The 24437-nt window shown below is 44.9% G+C and overlaps 1 protein-coding gene across 2 annotated transcripts in view; it reads left to right on the forward strand.

Annotated features, from left to right (window-relative positions):
• Positions 1-24003, forward strand: part of MAP2K4 (mitogen-activated protein kinase kinase 4) — a 75426-nt gene extending 51423 nt beyond the window's left edge. For both annotated transcript variants that reach the window (XM_029927645.1, XM_029927644.1), the window contains exons 7-10: positions 12637-12714; positions 15460-15608; positions 20046-20091; positions 21264-24003. In XM_029927645.1, the coding sequence (XP_029783505.1) occupies positions 12637-12714; positions 15460-15608; positions 20046-20091; positions 21264-21377 (387 nt within the window). In that variant the 3' untranslated portion in view covers positions 21378-24003. The remainder of the gene's footprint in view (positions 1-12636; positions 12715-15459; positions 15609-20045; positions 20092-21263) is intronic.
• The last annotated feature ends 434 nt before the right edge of the window (positions 24004-24437 follow it).

The raw sequence follows: 24437 nt of genomic DNA on the forward strand, positions 1-24437 counted from the left end.
CAAAAGCAAGAAATAGAGCATATTAAACACGGAGCATTTGTGAATTCATGTCACTTACATTTAGTAATGAGCTGAGAATTACCTAGAAGCGGTCCCCTTCACTTTTAGGACTTGTCCCGGTACTCAGGCACCTTTGCTGTGTTACTCTGACAGTGAATTCTGTTTAATTTATTCTGGCTTTAACGAGGTCATTGGAGTGCAGCTAGAGCTGAACGTTTGTACTCAGGTGACTTTTAAGAAAGAAGGAGACTTTGAGGTTTTGCGTAGAAATAAAGTTCAGGGCCCAGGAGGGGCAGCGCTTTTCATTTCCTGCTAACCTTCTTCAGCTCTCGAGTCAGCAGGCAGGTCCTAAACTTCTCTGCCCTTCATCCTTCCTGGACTAAATGAAATGCTTCTGTCCATTCGAGTCTTACAAAGCCTGTAGATGGGCAAGAGTGTGGTCTACATTAATTTTATTACAGCTGGATTCTTCTTTGATGCCTCTTCACAGGAGGTATCAGAAGTGTATCTTGTATTGTTTTTTATTGTTTATTTATTTTTGAGAGACAGAGAGAGACAGAGCATGAATGGGAGAGGAATAAGAGAGAGAGGGAGACACAGAATCCATAGTAGGCTCCAGGCTCCGAGCTGTCAGCACGGAGCTGGACACGAGGCTCGAACCCACGAAATGCAAGATCATGACCTGAGCCGAAGTCAGACGCTCAACCGACTGAGCCACCCAGGCGCTCCGCATCTTGTCCTTTTATTTAAGATTTATTATTTTATCTTTAATCTATAGGAATTGTGATGTCTTTTTAGATTATCTTTTAAAAATATTTATTTTGGGGAGAGCGCAGGTGGGGCAGGGGTAGAGAGAGGGGGGCAGAGGATCCCAAGTGGGCTCTGTGCTGACAGCAGCAAGCCCGATGCGGGGCTCGAACCCACACACTGCGAGATCGTGACTGAGCCGAAGTCGGATGCTCAACCAAGCCACCAGGTGGCCCATCTTTTCTGATTATTAAATGTCAAAAGTGTGTAAAATGTAGAGTTGAAACACAAGCTTTTCCATAAACCAATAGTTAAGTTTTCCTCCTCATCTCCTCATCTAGACGTATATATATACATAGATACATGTATATTTGTGTGTTCTGGAGCGTTTGAAAGTAGGTGGCCAACGCATTTCATTCTAAACACTTCTGCATGTGTCTCCCAGGAAAAAGCGCACCCTTCCACACAACCACGATGTCATCACCACCCCAAAACACAACCCTAAAATGATTAGCAAGAATTCCAGGGGCGCCTGTGTGGCCCAGTCGGCTGAGCGTCTGACTTCAGTTCAGGCCATGATCTCACAGCTTGTAAGCCCCGCGTCAGGCTCTGTGCTACCAGCTCAGAGCCTGGAGCCTGCGTCCAATTCTGTGTCTCCCCCTCTCTCTCTTTGCTTCTCCCCTGCTCACACACTACCTCGCTGTGCTTCTCAAATATAAATAAACATCCAAAATTAAAAAAAAACAACTTCAGGGTGCATGTAACTCCATGCACAGATTTCCCAGCAGTGTCCTGCGTTCTGGATTTGTCTGATCATCGGTTCCTTGTGGTTAGTGTCAGGCTGTAAGCTTTTCCATCGTGGATCATTGTCAATGCTGTGTCCTCCATGGTGCCTCCCAGCACAGAGCGCATCGTGTTAGGTTATTTTATTAGTTGTGATGCTCACAGATGCACTTTTTTCCCCTTCTAAGCACCCGAAACATTTGTAAAACAAAAGCTCATTTTCTTAAACCTTTTCCTTTGGTCTCCCACACCAACCGCGTAATTGATGCTCTTTTCCTTTTTGAAGGGTGCTTTCCCCCAGTGGCCTCTCATGCTTCCCCTCTGCTATCCTCCACCACAAGGAGACTCCTCAAAAGTCACCTCCAGTTCATTCTCTCCTTTCCTCTCCCACCTCTCCTTCTGTGATAAAAGCCCGTTGATATTAGTTCGTAAGATACTTAGTCTTAATTGGTAGCAGAAATCACAGCTCATTTTGTAGCAGTGCTTTCTGAAATGTTTCAATTTATTTGTCTTTCTTAAAATAGCCTATTAGGCATGGAAATCTAATCAATTTCTGTCTCACTAGCATCAGGAAATTGTTGGTGTTTGTGTCTCCCTTTGATCCATGTTCAACAAATTTGGTGAAACACAAATTCATATCCTGTCTGTTTCTCTCTTTCTGTTTCCTCGTTTCAAAACATTTATTCTTCAGGGTATAATGTTCATTTTCCACTCGTGTATAAGACTGAAACAGTGGTATTCAGTTTTTTCCCTTTGGAAGACCATTCAGGTTTTCAAAATGTCCAGTAGAGGAGTTATTTGCCGGTTCCTAGAAGACTTATTTTTGTTAACTAGCTTTTATTACACACTCTGTCTGTTTGCTTGTTAGGAGTCTTTTCAGATGTTCTATTTCTCTGAGCCAGTTTTGGTGATTTGTGTCCTCTGGGAATTTTTTCCATCCCCTCTGAGTTCTCTGACTTTGTCTTATAAGTTCAGTGTCTCTGTTTCCTCAGGTACAGATTCCATTCATTTCTCTAGTGAATGGGTTATATTTTCCATTTTCTTTGCATGCTTTGTGTTTTTGTGGATGTGAAAAATGACATTTTGAATATTACGTTGTGGTGATTCTGGGACCCACATTCTTTTCCTCTCATGGTTTGTTTTGTTCCTTGCTGGGAGATGTAGCTGTTTCTTTAGTGATTTTTCTTTTCCCCCTAAAGTCTTGTTTTAAAGTCAGTTAAGCGTCCAACTTCAGCTCAGGTCATGATCTTGCAGTTCCTGGGTTCAAGCCCCACGTCGGGCTCTGTGCTAACAGCTTAGCATCTGGAGCTGCTTTAGGTTTTGTGTCTCCCTCTGTCTCTGCCCCTCCCCTTGTCACACTGTCTGCCTTTCTCTCAAAAATAAACATTAAAAAAATAAACTCTCTATAATAAATCCTATGTGATCCCCGATGTCTCGTTTCCTAGCTTGTGTTCAGCTGTTTTGACAGTTTTGTTTTCTGTTTTTCTTAGTTTTTTGTTTTGTTTTGTTTTGGATACCAGTCACCAAAAAAAAAAAAAAAAAATCCATGAAGAAAACAAAGGGAAAAAGCACACACAACTTTGCCAGTCCTTGTGCTGGGGGCACCCCCTTCAGTGCTTAGCACGGCCTTTTACATGTCTGCTTTACCTTTTACTTCCTGCGTGCTCTTTGCCTGTGGATCAGCCAGAGCTTACAACGGAAGTCCTCTGGTCTTTCTGAATGCGTGTCCTGCGCTGTGCATGCACCTGGCTTTCTAAATTTCTCAGCCTACCCAGGGGAGTTTGAATGGCTTCATTTTCCAAAGAAACTCCCCAGCGGGGCAGGACAAAGGCGGGCTCCCCACCCATTCTCCACCGCCCCCCAGACAGGTTGGAACAGACAGACTCACTTCTTCATGATTAAGGTCTGCTCTGCTTCCTCTTCCCTCTGGACCCAGGGTCCAGGATCCGAGACCGGGAATCTGCCCTCTTCAAGACCGCTTTTGAGCTGGAGCAAGGGTTGGGGGCAAGGTCAAGTAGAAATGCCACAAAACCTTCTTACCATTTTTAAGTTGGATTTTCCTGATTTGTTGTTCGCTTGGTTGCTATAAACTTTTTAAAAATATATTTATTTATTTTTAAGAGAAAGAGACAGGCAGACAGACAGAGACGGAATCTGATTCAGATTTGGGGCTCAAATTCACGAACCACAAGATCATGACCTAAGTTGAGGTTGGATGCTAAACTGACTGTGCCACCCAGGTGCCCCTGGTTCCTAAAAACTTTTGATTTTATTCCCTCCCATAATTCTGACAAGGTGGGTTATGATTGGTTTTGCCTTATTTTTTCATGTTTCTTTGAAACCTGCTCTGCCACTTTCGCTGTTGTCACTCTATGTGCCATTTTTAATGAGGACAGTGTGGCTTCACACTCATCGTGTTCAGATAACTGGGAGATTGTGCAGAGTGGCTTTTTAACAATTTTACATCTGGATGACATGTAATGGGTAGATTGTGAAAAAAGCATTCTAGGGCTCAATGATTGGGAATCACTAACCTATTTTAATGGTTTAGATACATCATGTGTATTAACACACTAATTAAAAGTACTGAGAGGGGCACCTGGATGACTCAGTCGGTTAAGCGTCCAGTTGTGGTTCAGGTCATGATCTCATGGTTTGTGGGTCTGAGCCCCTCGCCAGGCTCTGTGCTGACAGCTCAGAGCCTGGAGCTTCCTTTGGATTCTCTGTCTGTCTCCCTCCCTCCCTCCCTTCCTCCCTCTCTCTCTCCCTCTCCCGTGCTTGTGCTTGGTCTCTCTCTCTCTCAATAATAAAGACATTTTCAAAATTAAAAAAAAAGTACTGAGAACAATCTCAATGAAGCAACATCCTTTCTAAGTCTAGCTTTCCACAGATATTTGTCCGTGGAACCTTCTTCATTCTGTCGCTTGCCTGTTAGTAACTACAGGAGCTGCTAGTCTGTGGAAGACTGTTTACTCAGGACTGTTGTTAACCATGTAACTGCCTCACGTAGGCTTTTCCGTTGGAAAAGAAAGACATTTTCTTCAGGGTCGTTGGCTATTGCTCTGACAGCTTTGTCAGTCCATGACATTCCAGTTCTTCTTGGCTTAAAAATTGAAGACTTCCAACCACAGTGAGGTCCCACCTCTCCCCGACTAGGACGGCCAGAATCCACAAGTCAGATACCCATAAGTGCTGTGGAAGGTGTGGAGAACTGGGAGCCGTCACGCACTGTTGGTGGGAGAGGAGGATGATACGGCCACTTCGGAAAAAGGTCCCCCAACATTTCAGTGTCGAAGTCACAGTGGGCTCCAGTCAGCTGGACTCCCGCAGCAGTGACGGCCCACGTCCACACAAAAACTTGCACATGAATGTGGCACATAACTACATGAATGTGTAATACCCAAAGGTAGAAATAACCCACATGTGCATCAGTGGATGAATGGGCACTCAAAATGTGGTCTGGTCTTACAGTGGAATATTACTCAGTCTCCAAAATGAAATACCAACACGTGCTATGATATGACTACACCTAAGGACATTACACTAAAGTGGCAGAAGCCAGATACAGTTTTATGTAAATGAAATTCCGTGGCAGTTTTTCTTTTCTTTTCATCTGCTCTGTAGGCATTTGCAGGCATGTTTCCAGGTTGATGCATCTTCATGTATAATGAATTTAGCCACTAGAAATGAACTGACTTTCTATTTTTGCCTCTTGCTTTTTGTTTGTTTTTTGTTATTTTTTCTAAATTTTTAAAAATGTTTATTTATTTTTGAGACAGAGACAGAGCACGAGTCAGGGAGGGGCATAGAGAGAGAGAGAGAGAGAGAGAGAGAGACATGGAATCTGAAGCAGCTCCAGGCCCTGAGCTGTCAGCACGGAGCCTGACAAGGGGCTCAAACGCATGGACTTGTGAGATCATGACTTGAGCCGAAGTAGGACACTTAACCGACTGAGTCACTCAGGCGCCCCTAGTTCTTTGTCTAAATACTGCTGGGAAGATTTTTAAGCTGTGTCTTCACACAACTCTTTTATTTCTTTCCTTGGCTATCTATAAAAGTGTCGTGCTTTCAAGACCTTTGGGGAAACAATGTACGATTAAAATGGTGTTTTCTCACTGGGTGTCATTCTGCATTAGAATGTTACAGTTTTATCTTCGTTGAGTTGGTAGGCCAGAGTGGGATGCATTTAAAAATTTCATGGGATCTTTCTTACGTATTTTTAAATTATTGAGGAAGTTATATACTTTTGCATCTGGCCACTTTTATGTATTGTATTTTGCCCGTTTTCCTATTAGGACGCCAGTCTTTCGTCCTGTTGTAAAACATAATGAGAATGTTAATCCTTTTCTTACTAGGTTACATATGTTTTCCCAGCAGTTGTCACTTGTCTTTAAATTCTACATATTCTGTGGTCGAATTACAGAAATAGAGAATTGCCGTGTGGTTACCTTCTCAGTGTTACCGGTACGGTTTCTGGCTGTTAGGGTATCTTGAAAGGTTTTCCTAGTGCCAAAGTCAGAAATGGTTGTAGACTCACATTTGAGTACCTAAGTTTATAGGCTTTTGTTTTTTTACATTTCAAGTTAAAATTTTTTTTCTTTTAAATTTCTTTCTTTTTTTTTTTCTTTCCTTCTTTTGTTCTTTCTTTCTTTCATAATCTCTCCACCCAACAGGGGGCTTGAAATCACAACCCCAAGATGAAGAGTCAGGTGTTTCTCCCACTGAGTCAGGTTTTTAATCCTGATGTAATCAGGATTGGTAAACTATCAAGGGAAAGAGTAACTTTTCTCCCCACAAATGGTTAACCCGTTATGAATTTTTAAAAACTTTTTTTTTCAATTCAAGAATAATTAACATACAGTGGTGTTCATTTCAGTTTACAACGTAATGTACAATAGAATGAGGCAGCAGTTCTATGCAATACTCATTGAGACAAGTGCATTGTTAGTCCCCTCCCCCCATAAAATGAAAGTTTTGTTTTTAGTTCTCTGATTATTCAAAGTCCATTGTTCAGAATCAGTACTCATCGTACTAAATCCTTGGATTTGGGACTGTTTCTGGACTGTGTTGTATCCTCTTTCTGTATGTTTCATATGAATAGTGTATCATTATTAAAAGTAGCAAGAATTTTATTGGTGTTTCTTTAGACTCTTAAATTCCTTTGGTTACTGCATGTTTGTATTATTTAGTCCTCCCAGCGAAGAATATGCTGTTTCTCTCCACTTGTTAAAGTTATCTTACCGTTTTTAAATTTTTCCTTCTTAATAGGCTGCACACATTTCTTAATAAATTTTTTAAAATTTTGTTGTCCATTCTGGAGACCCCTGGGGGGCTCAGTTGGTTAAGCATCTGACTTCGGCTCAGGTCATGATCTTGTGGTTTGTGAGTTCAAGCCCCGCCTCGGGCTCTGTGCTGTCAGCGCAGAGCTCGCTTCAGATGCTCTGTCCCTTTTTCTCTATTATCAAAAATAGATAAACCTAAAAAAACTTTTGCTGTTGTCTGTTCGGAATACTTGTCTATACCTGCTGTCTGTGCTTTTTCTCTTTTTATTCTTCCTGTACCCAGTCTCATGGGCTCTTTTACCCCCACCACTGCATTTTAACTGCTGTCGTTAGAGGGACCGCCATCTTGTATGTTGCTGAAGCTCATGGTCAGTTTGGAGTCCTGACCTTCCTTATTTTTCCTGGAGTGCTTGCAATACTATGTTTCTGAGGACTCTTGTCGCTTGGTTTCCGCGACATTATGCGCTCTTGACTACCTTCCTGGCTGGACCCTCTCTCCTGGGTCTCTAGGGCCTTCTCCTCTTCCTGATCTCTTTTATTTTGGTGTGCCCCAGGTCTGAGTAGTCAATCTCTTTTTTTCTCTTAACTGCCCAGATTATTTTAATGAGGCCATCCAGTTTTAGGGAGTAATCCTTTCTGTCTCCATGATGCACATACAGCTTCTGTCATGAGTAGATGCTCAGGGCTGACGAGTGCCCGCACATTTCTTTCCTGCCCACACTTCACCTGTGAACTCCAGAATCAGCTGTCCGCTTTCCTACTTTCTGTCCCTTCTTAGACCCCACGAAGTTGCACATATACTAAGTGTATTCCCGACCTCTTGGCCTCATCATGTCACCTCTCTGCTGCCTACAAACTCTGGGGGCTGTCTCCCTTTCTCCAGGTGTCTGTATTTCAGTAAATACTTACCCCTCTTTCCAGTTGGTCAGAGCACAGACTTTAGAGTTTCTTTTCCTTCCTCTTCCTACTCTACATCCTGTCCATAGGGAAATACTGTCTGCTTTAGGTTCAAGGCATGGAAGCCACTCTCTTTTTTAAAATGGCCAGTGTTCCTTTTTAAAAAAGAAAAAAGCAAGGTACCTTGGTCTGTTAAGCCTCTGACTTAGGCTAAGGTCATGATCTCACAGTCCATGAGTTCGAGCCCCATGTCAGGCTCTGTGCTGACAGCTCAGAGCCTGGAGCCTGCTTTGGATTCTGTGTCTCCCTCTCTCTGCACCAAGACTGAGATCATGACTAGAGCCAACATCAGGAGTTGGACGCTTAACCGACTGAGCCATCCAGGCGCCCCCTTAGTTTTTTAAATGTTAGATGTAAGAGCTGGTTGCTTTAATGTTTTCAACAGCCAAGTGTGTGGTAGTTTTAAAAGCTGTCCACAATTCCTTTAATACGCCTCCCTTTAAGAGGTGGAGACTAAGTACTGCCTGATGTGTGGACCAAACTTAGTGAGTCACTTCGAGAGAAGAGCATATGGTGGAAAGGACAGGGTGTCCTCTCTGAAGGAGAGTGCCATAAAAAGGCACTGTAGCTGCTGCTTTCTTTCTTTCTTGGATTGCTCGCTTTGGGGCAAACCAGCTGCCATGTTGTGAAGACACTCACACAGCTGTAGGAAGAGACTCGTGTGGTGAGGAACTAAGGCTTCCTGCCAGGAGCCCGGTGAATGAGCTTGGTGGCAAACCCTTCGGAACCCAGGAAAGCCTTCAGTCTTAGCTGACCTCTTGACTTCAGTCATGAGATGCCCTGAGTTAGAAGCACCCATCAAAGCTATTCCCTGAATCCCGACTCTCAGAAACTGTGAGATACTGTTTGTTGTTTTAAGCTATTATGTTTTAGGATAATTGTTACATATCATAGCTAACCAGTACAAAGTGTTTCATTGATTTCTTCTTAATCTCTTGACTTATTATTTCCTTTCAAAACTTATTGGCCCATATATTTCCGCCTTTTAAAACATACTAGGATTCTTTTTCACATGATAAATGATCAATTAAAAGTGAAATATTAGAAGGAACCTGTTCTGTATTATTTATTACATATTCAACACTTCCTTTTTGCCTCTTTAATCCAAACAGAGAAGAATTAATTCAAAATGTGTTAACATTGCAATTGTCAGTTTCTCCTTATATCTTGGTTTTTATTTTATATGTTTCAATACAGAGTAACTTGTATGTTTATTGTTACTTATTGTTATATATGTTTTTGGATATAAAATTGTTTTGCCATTTTTTTTGCTATTTTTGTTAATGTTACATATCCTCTAACTTGATGTTTTCCTTTATATTTTTAGAAAACTTTTTGTTTTTCAAACCTATGCTTTGGATTTAGATTTAGGATGCTGGGTCTTTATTAACTTACTGAATTTTAAGTTTCTACTCCTCTCAATGAATAATTTTCAAGATGTTAAAAAGAGTACACTTGGAAGTAAAGAAAGAGCATGTCAAAAATGTGTTTAACTCATTCATAAGAGCACTGGGCGGGTAGGATGGCAAAACTAGGTTAAGAGCATTTGTGTCATTCAGCATTTGTGGTCACTGAGGAAAGAATGAGTTACTTCGATGAAGAAGTAACTTTGGGGGTTACGGGACAGAGATCGTTTGCATCCTTAACGGACAAAAAGATACGTGTAATGATGTGACTGACGTGGCCCTCGGGAATAATAAACGTGAAGCGAAATGAAAAGGGCAGGTAAACAATCCTTGGGTTGGCTTCAGCCTCGGTGAGAGGAAATGGAATCCTCTTTTGACATATTCATAGGAGTTGGGATGTTTTCACGGCACATGTGGGCTAGAAATCCCAGGTCTTCGTGACAGAGACACAGAGCAGTGTCAGAATGACCTGACCCCCAAGACCGCACATGGCAGGCGCCCATTTTAAGGGCACACTTTGAATCCTGACACATGTAGCGACTCATCTCATCAGTCGAGAGAGGAAGATGTCTATCACCGAGCAGAGGTCCCGGATCTTGTTTCCTGTCCGTGCCGTTGGGTTTCCTCCTCCCAGAGATTCATCCGGGTGCAATCTCATTCCACGTTCTTGTCTGTGGCCACTGCCTCCCTCTAGTCTCTAGCACGATGTGCTGAAGAGCTGGACATCCTGTGGAGTACCTTGGCTCATTCTTCTTATTGCTGAGAAGTTTCCGTCATGTTGATGGACCATGATGTGCTGTGCACTCATCCGAGGATATCTTGGCCTTCTAGCAAGTGCTTCAGTACTGCGGCGTCTCCATTTATTGACGGCATTTGGCTGTCAGTGTAGGAACTCTTGAGCACCTTGTATGTTTATTCCTAAGGGATTCATGGTCCTTAATGCTACTCTTGTGAAAGGAATTTTAAGATCTATTTTCCAGCACATGTCTGTCATCATAGATAAATTTGCGTACGCCCCGTATCCCAGCTCATGTCATGGTTAACTTGAGTAGGGATGGTCTGTGTAAACAGTTACAGAAGTTCAGATGTCTCTCTCTGAGTAAAGGCAGTGGGGTGGTGTATTTTTATTGTTTTGTTTCGTTTTGTTTTCCCTTCTTGCCTTTCTGGACTGGGTAGGACCTCTGATATAATGCTGAAGAGAAGTCTGACCTTGCTGCAGTGTTAATTAGGAAGGGAGTGTTCTGGATTTCATGGGTAAAAAGTATGATGTCCGCTCTCAGTAATTTTGGGATGCCATTTATGACATGAGTTTCCTTCTTTTCTCTTAGTGTGCTGAGAGTTGAATTGTGAATTTTGTTGGATATCAATCCTACATTTATTGAGATGATGATATAATTAATATTTATTCGTTTCTCTGTAAATGTGGGGCATCACATTCCTTTTCAGGTTTTAAGCCTGTATTTGTGTTCCTTAGATACACACCATGTGGTCACGATTATTACCTGTTCATGTGTTGCTAGATTAGATTTGCCCATATTTTTGTTAAAGTTTTGTGTTGGTGTTTATGAGGGTTATGGGTTGTGTCGTAATGTTTTTATTATGTTTTCACAGGTGATTAAATTGGCCTCATAAAATGTTTTCTCAAAAGAAATTTATGTAAGACGGGTCTTCTCTCTCCCTCGCATAGTTGAAGGAGTTCACCAGAACCCGTCTGGGTTTTGACGTTACTTCACGGAAAAGTTTTTAATAACAAATTCATTGAAAAAATAGCTTTGTGGCTATTCAGATTTCTATTATTATTTTGATAGGTTTCATTCTCAAAAACGGTGTCCATTTTGTCTGTTTCTGAAAGAGCAGTGCTGTTCCCCCTTTCATTCTGATTTTAGTAATTTGGTGATCTCTCCTTTTCTCTCAGTCAGTGTAGCCAGAAGTTTATCTGTTTCATTGACTTTTCCAAAGAATCAATGTGCATTTTGTTGTCTTTCCTCTGTTTTTATATTTGTTGTTGTTGTTGTTGTCTATTTCACTTACTTTTCATTCTCCTTTAAGGATTATTTTTTTCTGTGTGGTTTGGCCTTACTTTGTTCTATTTCAAATTCTGTAAAGCTGTAAAGTTGGGTTTTGATTGCTGTCTTCTCTTCTAGTGTTTGCATTTAGTGCTAAGAATTTCCCCCCCAATACTGCTTTCGCTGCATTTCCCAAAGCGTCATAGGTTCGATTTCATTTTCATTGAGTTCACAGTGTGATTTGACTTTATCTCGAGTCTTCCTCTGGGACCCATGGGCTGTTTAGAAGTATGTTGCTTCATCTCCAAATATTTGGGGATTGTCCAGGGATCTTTCTGTTACTGCTTTCTGCTTTAGTGACTTTGTGATCTGAGTACACACTTTGCATGATTTCTTTTTTTAAAAAATAAGGTGTGTTGTATGGCCCAGAACATAGTTTATGTCAGTGAATGCCCCCTGCGGGCTTGAGGAACATGGGTGTCCTGGCTCTTGTTGGGTAGAGTGTGTTCCTCTCTTGGTTGACAATCTGGGACTTTTATCTAAGGTGTATCTTCTTGGGTAAATCCATATATTTACAACCAAAAACTAAGTAGCCTCCACTGAATATTTATGCAGCCACAATACTCTTGTTCAAAGCAAAAGTATGTAAAACAGATCTGCAAACTAGTTGTTGCTGATGGACCGAGATATGACAGCCCCCTGTCACACTTCTGGACATTTCTTCCGGTAGGAGTTACCCTCAGGCTTACCTGAGGACCATCCACTCTGTGCTCCTGGTTCTCTTCTTCCCCATCCCTGACACATTATGGAAGTAAGGGCCCCTTACTTCAAGGCAATTTAAGGAACGCTCCCTCCATGGAAATTACTAAAGATGATTTTTGCTGCTTGCATGATGGGATAATATATTTTGACAGTGCCTTCATTGGTAAAAGATGACTAATCGATATCTTTAAAGCTATGCATCATGATACATTTAGCTTTATGACGAAGTGGGGGGAAGAGTTATAATGAATTTATTGAGCTTGTATTTGCTGTTGTATCTCACATATATTGTGGTGTGGCTTCATTCACGGAAACAGAGGAGACCTAGTCTTTTTTTTATTTGCTTACCAATCTGATGCTGTAATTCTTTATTTTCCTCCCCACTTTTCCAGTTTTCTTCCTTTTATCTTTTTGTTCTCAGCTTTTGGTTTGCAAATGCTTTGGTGTCCTTAGGGGGGAAAATGAGAAGTTGCTTTGTTTCCCCTTTATGGAGGTGGCTCTGAGGTTGGGGTTTGTGGGTTCCCTTCATTTGTTTTCACTCTAATGTTGGCTTTCTGTTGCTCCCAGTCTGCCCCCAGATGTGGATTGTTCTAGAAGGATGCTGCTGTTTCAGCTACCTGCCCAGCGGTGGTTTCCATCCTGGACCTTGAGAGTATGCATAATTAATGACTCGGACCTCTCTTTGTGTTCCAGCCTGAAAGAATAGACCCGAGTGCATCTCGACAAGGATATGATGTCCGCTCTGATGTCTGGAGTTTGGGGATCACATTGGTACGTTCGTCATGGGAAAGTGACTGAAAACTTAGCACAGAAAGAAAATTTTATCAGTCTTCTGCCCGTCATGAGAACTGCTTCCCCCACCCCACCTCTTCTAGTGTTTGACTTTACCTATTTATTCCTCCTTGGTCATAATCACAGGGACTATATCTTCTAGTTGTTGAAAAAAAGTTTGTGTTTTACTTGAAAAATCAAACCAGCATTGACAGTTTCCCTCAAGGTTTTAGGAAGTGCGCCTTGGGCTCTTTGGTGTCGCACTGGGTCCCTTGGCCACAGATAGGAGGTGTCAGCTAGGAACAGGAGCAGGGGAGGGTGCTCGCCCACGGTCCGGGCAGGGGTGAAGGCACCGATTCCCTGCCGCCTCGAGTGAGAGTAGTGTGTCGGTCAGCACTCTCTACAGCATGTGTGTCGGGGGCGCATGTTTACACGGACGAACATCGTTTCTCCTTGGACCCTTCTCGCTGAATAGAAAAGTCACGCGGGAATGAGCTGAAAATAATTCAATTCTTGCGGAACTAGAGCTACCAAGGTAATAAATCCAATGAAAGCTCTACCTTCAAACAACACGGAGAAAGAACAGTAAGAAAGCCACGTAACCACAGCCAAGCACAACTAAGCAGCCTCTTCTTTCTCACCTTTTCCTGTACTGAAATTTTCCTTCTATCTGAAACGTTATCTGTATTTGCTTATTACTTCCTTGTTACCAAATGTTGTTTTGAAGTTTTAGATTTATTTTCTTGTGCTTGCTGCTTTATCACGGCTGGCTGCCATTTTTCGGACCTTGGACAGCTGCTTCTACAGGGGTGGGAATTTCCCGTCACTAGGTGGGGCTGTGTCCTGCGTGGTAGGCAGCCCCAAACCTTTCCGTTCATGTCCTCCCCTTTGTAGCGAGGTCTCACAGCCCAGAGCTAACTCAGGTCCCAACAAAGAATTTTTTGTAGCTTACAAATATCTCTATTTGTTTATCTGCATTTTATGGTCTTAAGATTCCTGTAGATCAGAGCCGTATACCCTTGTTAGTTATATGGAGACTTCATTCTCCGCATAGAGGGTTGGCCAGTAGCTCACATCTGCCCAAGACTCCATCTGGTTTCCCACATCTGATATGGGCAAGTGTGTCTGGGCTACACACTGTTTCAAAGCAAGGTACTCAGTCCTTATCATTGATCCATAATTTACTTTTCATGTGGATAATCATAGAAAAGTTAAGGAATGTCTAAAACGAATGTCTTGAGTTCCCAAGGCTTTTACCTTAGGCTGTGCATTTTACTCTACCTTTCTCTCCTCAAAACTGGTTCTCAGGACTGACTCTGGTGAAGTTATCCCTGGAATTCTGAATAACCAGTCAGATTGCTTTGTCCCAAACATCTGTATTTTTTTAATTTATTTTTTAAATTTACATCCAAGTTAGTTAGCACATAGTGCAACAGTGATTTCAGGAGTAGACTCCTTCATGCCCCTCACCCATTTAGCCCACCGCCCTCCCACAACCCCTCCAGCCACCCTTTGTTCTCCATATTTCAGAGTTTCTTGTGTTTTGTCCCTTTCCTGTTTTTATATTATTGTTGCTTCCCTTCTCTTATGTTCGTCTGTTTTGTATCCAAGCATCTGTATGTGTATCAGTAAGAAACCTCAGCCCAAGGGCTGCATTTCTGTCTGTGTGAGGCGTCGCCGTCCACTCCCCCACAGGCGTCTGTGTGTAACTGGGGGCAGCAGTGAGCTGACGGGCCATGGCAGGGGCAAGAGGGCTGTCCATGCCGGCCTTCCTTGAAGGGGCCCCTATGTTTGCTTGGCAGCTTCCTTTCAGCGTGTCAACTGGTAAGGTAGTATTTCACCAAATCGACACAACCAGATTGCTCTCAGCTGAAGAAGCTGACACGCGGTCCCCAGCGCTGCCTCTCTGACGCCGCCTTCTCCAGTGATTGTGGGCTCTTCCCCTCACATGTCACTGACCCGACACTGCACCTAAAATGGGCCTCATTTAGGCCATGCTGCAGATTGGAAAAAGCACAATTCTCGGTTTCCATTATCCTCAAAACAGAGCGAGAGACAGGGGAGAACATGGCCACAGATATGTTTGACCTTTGACTGACGGGGGCATACATGCGTAAGATGCTCGGGATCCGGGTTGGCCTGGTTCAGAGACGCTCTCCTGAGCCCCCGCCATTGGGGTTTTGACCCGGACTTGACCTCTTCAGTTGTGGCCGCTGTGTGGCTGTGGCTGAAACCGCAGTAACCGCAGGACGGCTGGAGAACAGAACCGCACGTTGCTGCCTTGGAGCTCAGGTGGGGACTGAACAAACGTTCTCTTCCCTTGAAAACAAGTCTGACCACTGTTCTGGACGTGGCCTTCCATTCAGGTCACTATCGATTGTGCAGACTCTGTACCAAGAAAGTCCTAAAACCAACCCTCCGGGACCCTTCATACAAAGGAATCAGACTTGAGGGCTACCTGACGCTTCCACGGTCGGGGCGAGGTCCAGGCTTAGGCTTGGTGTTTCCTTTTTTAGTCCCAGTCTTTGAAATCAGTTGACGTGGAATCCTGTCTAGTACCTTGATGTCTAAACACCCTTTCCACTGAGCCTTACTAAGTGGGAAAACTCCACCTCCCTCCCGATCTGGGTTTGATTCAAGGCTTTGCGAGAATTTTGCTGGGAATTCAGATTCGCAGCGTGGCCATTGCAGCAAGGAGTCGTGAATAATGCCCTGTATATCTTGCTTTTCCCTCTTTCTCTTTAGTACGAGTTAGCCACAGGCCGATTTCCTTATCCAAAGTGGAATAGTGTATTTGATCAACTAACCCAAGTCGTGAAAGGAGACCCTCCCCAGCTGAGTAACTCGGAGGAACGGGAGTTCTCCCCCAGTTTCATCAACTTTGTCAACTTGTGGTGAGTACGTGACGTCCAAGTCCGCAGCGAACGTGTGGCAAGAACAGCCGCGTCCCTGGCTCCCTGCAGCGCTGGGCCTCTGCGCCCGGGAGGGACCCTTCTTCCTGTCTCTCTGCCTCTGAGCTGGGGCTCCGGCCTCCATGGCCACACGGAAGGACCCAGCGGGCCCGGAGGGCACCGCTCTCCTGTTCTGCTAGTTGATTACTGATGAGAAACAGAGGGGGGTGGTGCGCCTCCAGATTTCTGGTTCCTGGTTCAAGAAATATGGTCTCAGCAGGACTGATCATCTCATTTGGGTGTGGCTCTCACAGTGAAGTTGCCCTAGAATCACCGGGAAGCTTCTGTAAAGTCCAGCTGCCAGGTCAGACTGGAGCTTCAGGGCCGGCCCTCTGCTCTGACCCAGCGCGGTGCGGTAGGAGGGGCCGCCCACGGCTTGGTGGGCCGGCCGGGTACGGGCTCTCTGAAGCCCTATGCCAGCGAAGGGGTGAGCCCGACGCCTGGTGTTTGACCACCTTTTAACAGGCGCATGTGCATTGCACACCCACGTGTGCGTAGAACCAAAAATCAGAACATGCAGATATGGCAGGAGCACAATCAGGCTGTACAGTGTCAGTCTGTGTTTCACATGAAACCTGTTTTTTTTTTATCATTTGAAAAATTTTGATAGTTATGCTGTTTACCCAACATGATTTGAAAAGAAGATGTGTTTCTGGGCAAAAGGTGTTCTTGAAGGGCACCTGGGCGGCTCAGTCGGCTGAGCGTCCGACTTCGGCTCAGGTCATGGTCTCGCAGTTGGTGAGTTCGAGCCCACATCGGGCTCTGTGCTGACAGCCCGGAGGCTGGAGCCTGCTTTGGGTCTGTGTCTCCCTCTCTCTCTGCCCCTTCCCTGCCTCTGTCTCTCTCTGCTTCTCAAAAATAAGTAAACATTAAAAAACATTTTTTTAAGAAGCATTCTTGAAAATGATTTTCTTTTTCTCCATACTTTTTTCCTCCCAAGAATGCTGTTTCTCCTTCCTGTTCCTAGGCCCTGAAAGACTTACATTTCATGGTCTAGCATTGCCTTCTTTTTGAATAATTGGAAAATCATTGTTAGACTCTAGTTGTTAAGTCCCTTTCATCTTTTGCAATGAAATTCTCCTTTTGCGATGGTTTCCAGGGGAGAGAAATTCCTCAGGGTTTTCTAGGTGGTCGAAGGCCACTAACAGGACTCAAATTGGCTGCTTTTTCCTTTTTTTTTTTTTTTTAAGTTTATATATTTATTTTGAGAGAGAGAGAAAGAGAGAGTGAGCTTGTGCAAGTGGGGGAGAGGGGGGAGAGAGAGAAAGAGAGAAAGAGAGAAAGAGAATCCCACGCAGGCTCTGCATGATCTCTTGAACCTGTGATATCATGACCTGAGCCGAAATCAAGAGTCAGACGCTTAACCAAAGGAACCACCCAGACACCTCTGTTTCTTCCTTTTTCACCAGTTTGCAAACATGTATACAGTTAATATAATTGCATGTGATCATTTTATATATTCTATTTTAATGAAATAACTTGGTTAAAGTAATCTGCGTGAGTCAAAGAGTATCATTTCTAAAGTGACTAAAAGCTGTTTAATCTCTTGATCTCCTTATTTTATTTTTAAATTATTTTTTAAATTTTGTTTTAAGGGGGGGGCGCACGTGAGCAGGGTAGAGGGGCGGAGGGAGGGAGGGAGAGAGAATCCCAAGCAGCCTCTGTGCTGTCAGCACAGAGCCTGATGTGGGGCTCGATCCTACAACTCTGGGATCATTACCTGAGCCGAGATCAAGAGTCAGACGCTCACCTGAACCACCCAGGTGCCCCAGGCCCTTCATCTCTTGCCTGGTTTGTGGCATCTATGTGCAGTACTTGTATATATATATTTTTATTTCTGTGTCTCTTGTTGCCAGTTCGCCCCTGTGGATAATGGGTATGGGCATCCGCGTCCCATTGTTTTCCCCGAGTAGATCTGTGGTCCCATCTCCTTCCAGACCACCAGGGCCTGTAGCTGACGTACACGGGTTTTCATGACACGCTCCTCTCAGCTCTCCGCGTCTGTCCCTTCTCCCTCCCGCTGTTGGGGGGCATTTTCTGTCCTCTCCAGCCTGGACCATTCAGGGTTCTGACCGGTTTCCTGTGATCCAGCGCCGTTCGTGACAAACCGTTCTTTTTGTCAGAGTCGTATGTTTAACCATGCACGTCTGATCATGTTACTTTCTGCTTAAAACTGCCTGGCGCATGTGTTTTGAACAGCATGCTATATCACCCTGAAGGGGGCAAACATTTACTCTGGAGAGGAAGACCTCTTGGAGAGCGCAATGGTCTGCAGCCCTCTGGGGCTGCGACAGAGCATCGACAGGCGGTGCTGCAGTTTCACGGGAAGGTAGGGCAGTAATGAGCGATCGATTAGGGAGTGCTGGTCTAGAGGCGTCCCCTGGCCCTTAAAATGAAGTGTAAAGTAACATGGCTTTCAAAACACATTATTATTTAAAAAATTGTTTTGTTTATTTATTTTGAGAGAAGGAGAGAGAGAGAAAGAGCTAGAGCATGAATCAGGGAGGGGCAGAGAGAGGGGGAGAGAAAGAGAACTCCAAGCAGGCTTTGAGCTGTCAGCACAGGGCCCGATGCAGGGCTCAAGCTACGAACTGTGAGATCATGATCTGGACTGAGATCAAGACTTGGACGCTTAACTGACTGACCCACCCAGGCGCCCCTCAAAACCCATTAGGACCTGGCCCTGGCTACGGCCCTAGCCACATTTCTCACTACTCCCCTAGAGCTATTTTTCTGCCAAACTGAGTTTCTTCGGTTGTGTATGTTAAACACGTATAGAGGTATGGGAACATAGTCTCACAGTCTTCGGGTAGACGAAGATTTCTCCCAACAGCACACAGAAAGCTGCTAAGCCTAAAAGAAGAGATTGATAAAATTCAATTTCGTTAAAACCGAGACTGTCTTTTGATGAGGAGACAGCACCGGATGAAAGGCCCGCTCACGCAGTGTCCTTGCCGTACGGGTATTTGATACAGGACTCTGATTCGGAGTATGTCGAGAATGCCTACGAGTATAGAACACTTAAAGTATGAAAATGGCAAGCACAGTTGGCCAGTTACTTGAGCAGGTGCCTAAAACGATGACACTCAGGTGCTCCGTCAGCCAATGAAAGGGTGTTCATGGGGCATGATGGGACATCAGCCAAGGATACCACAATGAAATGCCATTACCGCCACCAGAAGTGACCACCGTTTAAAAGGCTGGCAGTATCCGGAGGACCTGAAGCCCCTGGGAGTCCCGGGATTTAGCTGCATGACTGTAAATGGTGCAGTGTCTTTGGGAGACCATGGCAGCGTCTCATATGGCTGGTGGGACACAGCTGGTGCCTACTTTGTGCTCTAGCAGTTCAGTCCCAAGTATATGCCCAGTGAAAGCAGGGACAGAGGCACGCAAAAGGACATGTGGAAGAACGTTCAGAACTGCCTATTCATAATAATCTCCAACCAGAAAATGGGGCCTGGGTGGCTCCGTCGGTTAAGTGTCCAACTCTTGGTTTTAGCTCAGGTTATGATCTCATGGCTTGTGGGTTCAAGCCCCACATCAGGCTCCATGCTGATGAAGTGGAGCCTGCTTGGGATTCTCTCTATTGCCCCTCCCTTGCTCTCTTTCTCTCTCTCTAAAAATAAAAAAGTTAAAAGAAAAAAAAATAGGTGAACTATGTTGTCAGTGTTAATTAACCTTTGTGAAAAAATGAATTTAATCGAGCTTGGAGGAGAAGTAGTGATTAAGGTATGGTCCCAGACCAATCTGGCAAGTATAAACAACATTAAAATACTTCTGGCCACATTAATTAGACAAGGTAGGATTCAAGGGGAAAATATCATCAGGGCAGAGGTTTTTAATATATCAATATAGACCTCGGTGAGGTCTCTACTTTTGGACCAAAGGACACAGGATTGAAATACAGAACGCAGAAATTAAAAACAAAAACCTAAGGATAAACTGATAAAATTTATATATAGTTTACTTCCCAGACTTCTGGTTTCCATAGGTGATGTCAATATAAATGCTTGTGTATGTATATAGAAAACGTGCGTGTGTGCACACACACACACACACAGTTATACACACATCTGTACATTTACCTGTGTAGGATTCTGCATCTGTGTCTTAGTCTATCCAGTATTTGGTAGTTAACTTGTTTCTGGTTTTCCACTAATGCTTCTACACTGAGTATCCTAAGGACAAATCCCTAGATTATAAATTGTTTCAGTGTGTGTGTGTGTGTGTGTTTATGTCTGGCAGGTTGTTCTCTTTGTTACTTTTGTATCTGAAGGAAAAAAAACCTGCTTGATTCTTTGTAATATTTCAATTCTGAAAAGAAAAAGACTTGGGGAACTGTGTTTCCATTTTAATAATGGTATTTTTATGTTATTTTAGCCTTACGAAGGATGAATCCAAAAGGCCAAAGTATAAAGAACTTCTGGTAAGTATGAGACCTTGGGAATTTCAGATATTTGTTTGAGACCTTGGGAATTTTAGTTATTTATATGAGACCTTGGGAATTTCAGATATTTCCTCACCCGAATGCTCTTAGCATGCTTGTTCTTTAAGCAAATAATGGTCTTCTCTGTCCTCGACAAATAGCCTGATCTAATTGAGTATTTTAGTATTGTTTTTAAAAAACAAGTTTAGTTTTTTTAAATGTTTATTTTTGAGAGAGAATGTGAGTGGAGGAGGGGCAGAAAGAGAGAGGGGGAGAGAGAATCCTAAGCAGGCTCCCCAGTGTCAGCGCAGAGTCTGACCCGGGGCTCGAACTCACAGATGCCAAAATGATTTGTCTTTATTAAACTCTCTCAGTGCAAATTTACATCATACCGCAAATTCCCATTTCTTCGAAAGCTGGCCCATCCCGGGACTTGGGTGTCATAAGCAGCCCTATGGCTTCAATCCGGCAGTGACAAACCCACGGTGATCTAATTAATAACGTGGGGCTAGTTGAAGCGAAGACCCCCTTGTCCAGCTGTCCAGGGTGGTAGTTCTCACTTCTGGTCCACGCCAGCAGTGACTCTGAAGATATCCAGTCCACGTGCTTAGAGAAGCATGAAGGAAAAAGACCGGTAGGGATGGCGTGTGAAAGGGTGGGCTTGTGACTCAGATACGGGGCTGGTGGCTTTGGAGGGGACGCAGGATGGGGTTCTGTCCAGCCTCTTTCTGAGCACTGAAACAGCCTCTTCTCTAGGATCCTTCTGCACATGGGGAAAATGGGAGGTTGGAGTTTATGCCTGTGGCCCAAGGGGGATGGCAGCCCATTCTTGTAGCGCTTCCCGGCTCTCAGATGGTGACGGGGGCCCCGCTGGGTCCAGGGCTCAGGAGCAGCCCTCCTGCTGTCCGCCCCAGCACACCCTCCCGGTGCACAGATAAGTGTCCTCACCTCACTGCCAGGAGGCTCTTCCAGATCGGCCATGCCCGCACCCACTAGCGCTTCTCTGTGAAATGGGCTGCGCTTGCCTCTTGGAACCGGCGTGGCCACATTTCACAGCCATATGTGGTGGGAGCCTTCAGGCCCGTGCTGCATCGAAGTTGGGAAAAGCTCAGTGTGGGCTCCCATACGAACTTTGATCATCTTTTCTTTTTCCTCGTGCCCTTTTCTTGCAGAAACATCCCTTTATCTTGATGTACGAAGAGCGTACTGTGGAGGTCGCATGCTATGTTTGTAAAATCCTGGATCAAATGCCGGCCACTCCCAGCTCGCCCATGTACGTCGACTGATCTCGCTGCTACGTCAGACTCTAGGAAAAAGGGCTGAGAGGAGACAAGACGTAAAGAACTTTCATCCCGTATCACAGTGTTTTTACTGCTCGCCCAGACACCACGTGCAATAAGATTGGTGTTCGTTTCCATCCTGTCTGTATACTCCTGTCACCTAGAACATGCATCCCCGTGATACCCGATCGATCACACAGTGTTCGTGCTGGTCAGAGAGACCTCATCCTGCTCTTTTGTGATGGACGTATCCATGAGATGTGGAAGTCAGGACGATCAACTTGTTGACTGTGATTAGATCACATCTTAACTTCATTTTTAGACTCAAAACCTGGAGACGCAGCTACTGGAATGGTGTTTTGTCAGACTTCCAGATACTGGGAGCGCACGGTGATGGATGCGCTACGTCTGAGCACAGAGACTCGGGCTTGAGTGAGAAGGGTGTGCACAGCCGACGGGACGCGCTGCCTTCTGGAGCTGGGAGACAAAGGAGGAATTGACTTTCTTCACCAAGTGCAATAGATTTACTGATTTGATACTCCGTTGCTTTACTGTCACGGTCGATGTTCGGGGATCGATGTGCTCAGCCAAATTTCCTGTTTGAGATATCATGTTAAATTAGAACGAGTTTATCCTTACCAAAAACCATGTTGCATTCAAAGAGGTGAACACTGAAATATGGAGACAGGACAGAACGTGTTCTTTTCTCCTTGACGAGTCCTTCTCTTCATCGGGAAGACTCAGGAGTCTGCCACTCGTCACAGAAGGTGCTGACCCCAAGAATTTTCATTCTCAAAGTTTGGTGTCCTGCCAACTTGATGTTCCGTCTGCCACAAACCACCGGGACTGAAAGAAGAAAAACGTGCTGAGGGCCAAGTTTACAGATGTTTCTAATTCTAGCATCTGATCTGGAACAACTTGTAGCGCTCTGTATTTCCCGTCGGTCCCGAGCCTGATACTTTAGCCATCATAACTCACTCACAGGGAGAAGTAGCTGTAGAAGCGATGTGCCTTGACTGATGACATGGAGATTGCTCAGAGGCAGCCCGAGACCAAACTTCAGTCGCTCGCCCGCACTGGCCCACGTCTTCGGTTTCTGGATCCCTCCCGCTGCCCACGCGGTCCGTTGCCACTAACTGACTTGTGCTCAGTCCAATATTTTGCCTTCCCCTCCCCACACCCCCCCATCAAGACCGTTTTTAATCATCTGGGATGTTTAGCCCCCAAATCCCTCCTGCACTCTAATGCATAGAAGGCTGAGGAACGTGGGACCCCACTGATGTGGTAGGTGATGAGGAAACATCTTCTAGAGACACATTTGACCAGATGAGGGTCTGAAATGGCAGTGCTTTAGAGAAGCTCGTCACCCACGAGAGTCTCTGGCACAGGTCACTGTCGTTCCTTGGAATTGGAATTCTATTAAAAAAAAAAAAAAGACAACAACAACAACAACAACCAAAAACTCACAAAGCCCCGAAGCCCAAAACCAGCCCCCAATAGTTCAGGGGCCATCAAATCTGCTCTCCTTTCCTGTGCTGCCTCACCTGCTCCGTAGCCGGGTCCTCCGTAGGTTTCGCTCAGGCCTCCCCGGCCCCGAGCGTCGGCTCCGTGGGACAGCTAAGCAGCACTTGGGAGTGGCTCAGGCACACTGGACGGGGCGCGGCCCGGGCCGAGAGGCGCACGGTGCTGGCCCCGAACCAGGCGGTGGCAGGTGTCGGCGTGTCTCCTCCCAGGGTGGCTGTCGCAAATGCTGTGAACGAAAGAGGGGCGACGGTGCTGTGTAAGGTTATGTCCCCGCCCGTTCTCAGGACTCAGAAATGATTTCTCGCTCGGGCCCACCTGCCTCGTCTCCCCACTCCTCTGCTCCCGCCCTGGCTCCCCAAACCCTAGACTTCCCCGTGTTCTGAACGGAGACGGTGCCACACGGCGTCCTTCGACCACACTAAGCCATCATCCTCCGCTGCCCCCGGCGACTCAAGAGGAACCCGTTCCTCTGCTGTCAGCTTCGCGTCTGGCTCAGCGTAGGGTCACTTTGCCATCAGACACATGGAGATCAAAGCAACTCTGACTGTCCAGGAGCTAATCTGACCGTTCTGTTGTGCGGACAACCACATAAAAAGGCAATTTTAGTGTATTAATCATAGATCATTATAAACTATAAACTTAAGGGCAAGGAGTTTATTACAATGTATCTTTATTAAAACAAAAGGGTGTATAGTGTTCACAAACTGTGAAAATAGTGTAAGGACTGTACATTGTGAGCTCTGGTTATTTTTCTCTTGTACCATAGAAAAAAATGTATAAAAATTATCAAAAAGCTAATGTGCAGGGATATTGCCTTATTTGTCTGTAAAAATGGAGCTCAGTAACATAATTGCTTCTTGGAGCTTTGGAATATTTTATCCTGTATTCTTGTTTGAATTCCTCCTCTATTTAAGATATATACATGGAATCGAAGTGTTTATGTAATAGTTCTACCCTTTGCCTGCAGGTCAGTTGTAATAAATCTAGGCTGTGATGATAGCTTTGTAATTTGATTTTCTGAAGTCAGACCCTGAGAGGGGAAAAATCAAGTAAATTCCATTAAATTATCTGTGCATTTCACATTGGGACAAATTCCCTTCTTCTGGAAGTGTTTATGGCTCCTTTTTTTCTTTCCCTCCCCTCTTCTCGTGGTCGCTGTCTGCTTAATCTTCTTAAAACCACAGAGGTTTTAAGCACCTCAACAGAAGCGCCTGTTGAGCAGGTATGACTCTTCCAAGTTGGCTCCTTGGCTGATTGCCCCACCTGCCCTGGCTTTCTCAACGCCACAGGAAAGGGGTGCCGTTCTTCAGCCTGGGTCACAGTGGGGGTACACGGCTCGTGAGAGTCCAGCCTGCCTCGGCTGGGGCCACAGCTCCTGGGGGAGCCCTGGATCCCAGCTCAGATGGTGGTCACCACTGCCTAAGAGGGAAGGGCGGGGAGGAGGCTTGTGGGTCAAAGGCCCGTGGAGGTCAGACCTGAGAGGTGTATGGGCAGGAGGACAGATGCTGCTGAGCAACAGGCTGTGGGAGCCTGGCGACGGGG

This window comes from Suricata suricatta, chromosome 17, assembly GCF_006229205.1.
Source record: "Suricata suricatta isolate VVHF042 chromosome 17, meerkat_22Aug2017_6uvM2_HiC, whole genome shotgun sequence".
NCBI lineage: Eukaryota > Metazoa > Chordata > Mammalia > Carnivora > Herpestidae > Suricata > Suricata suricatta.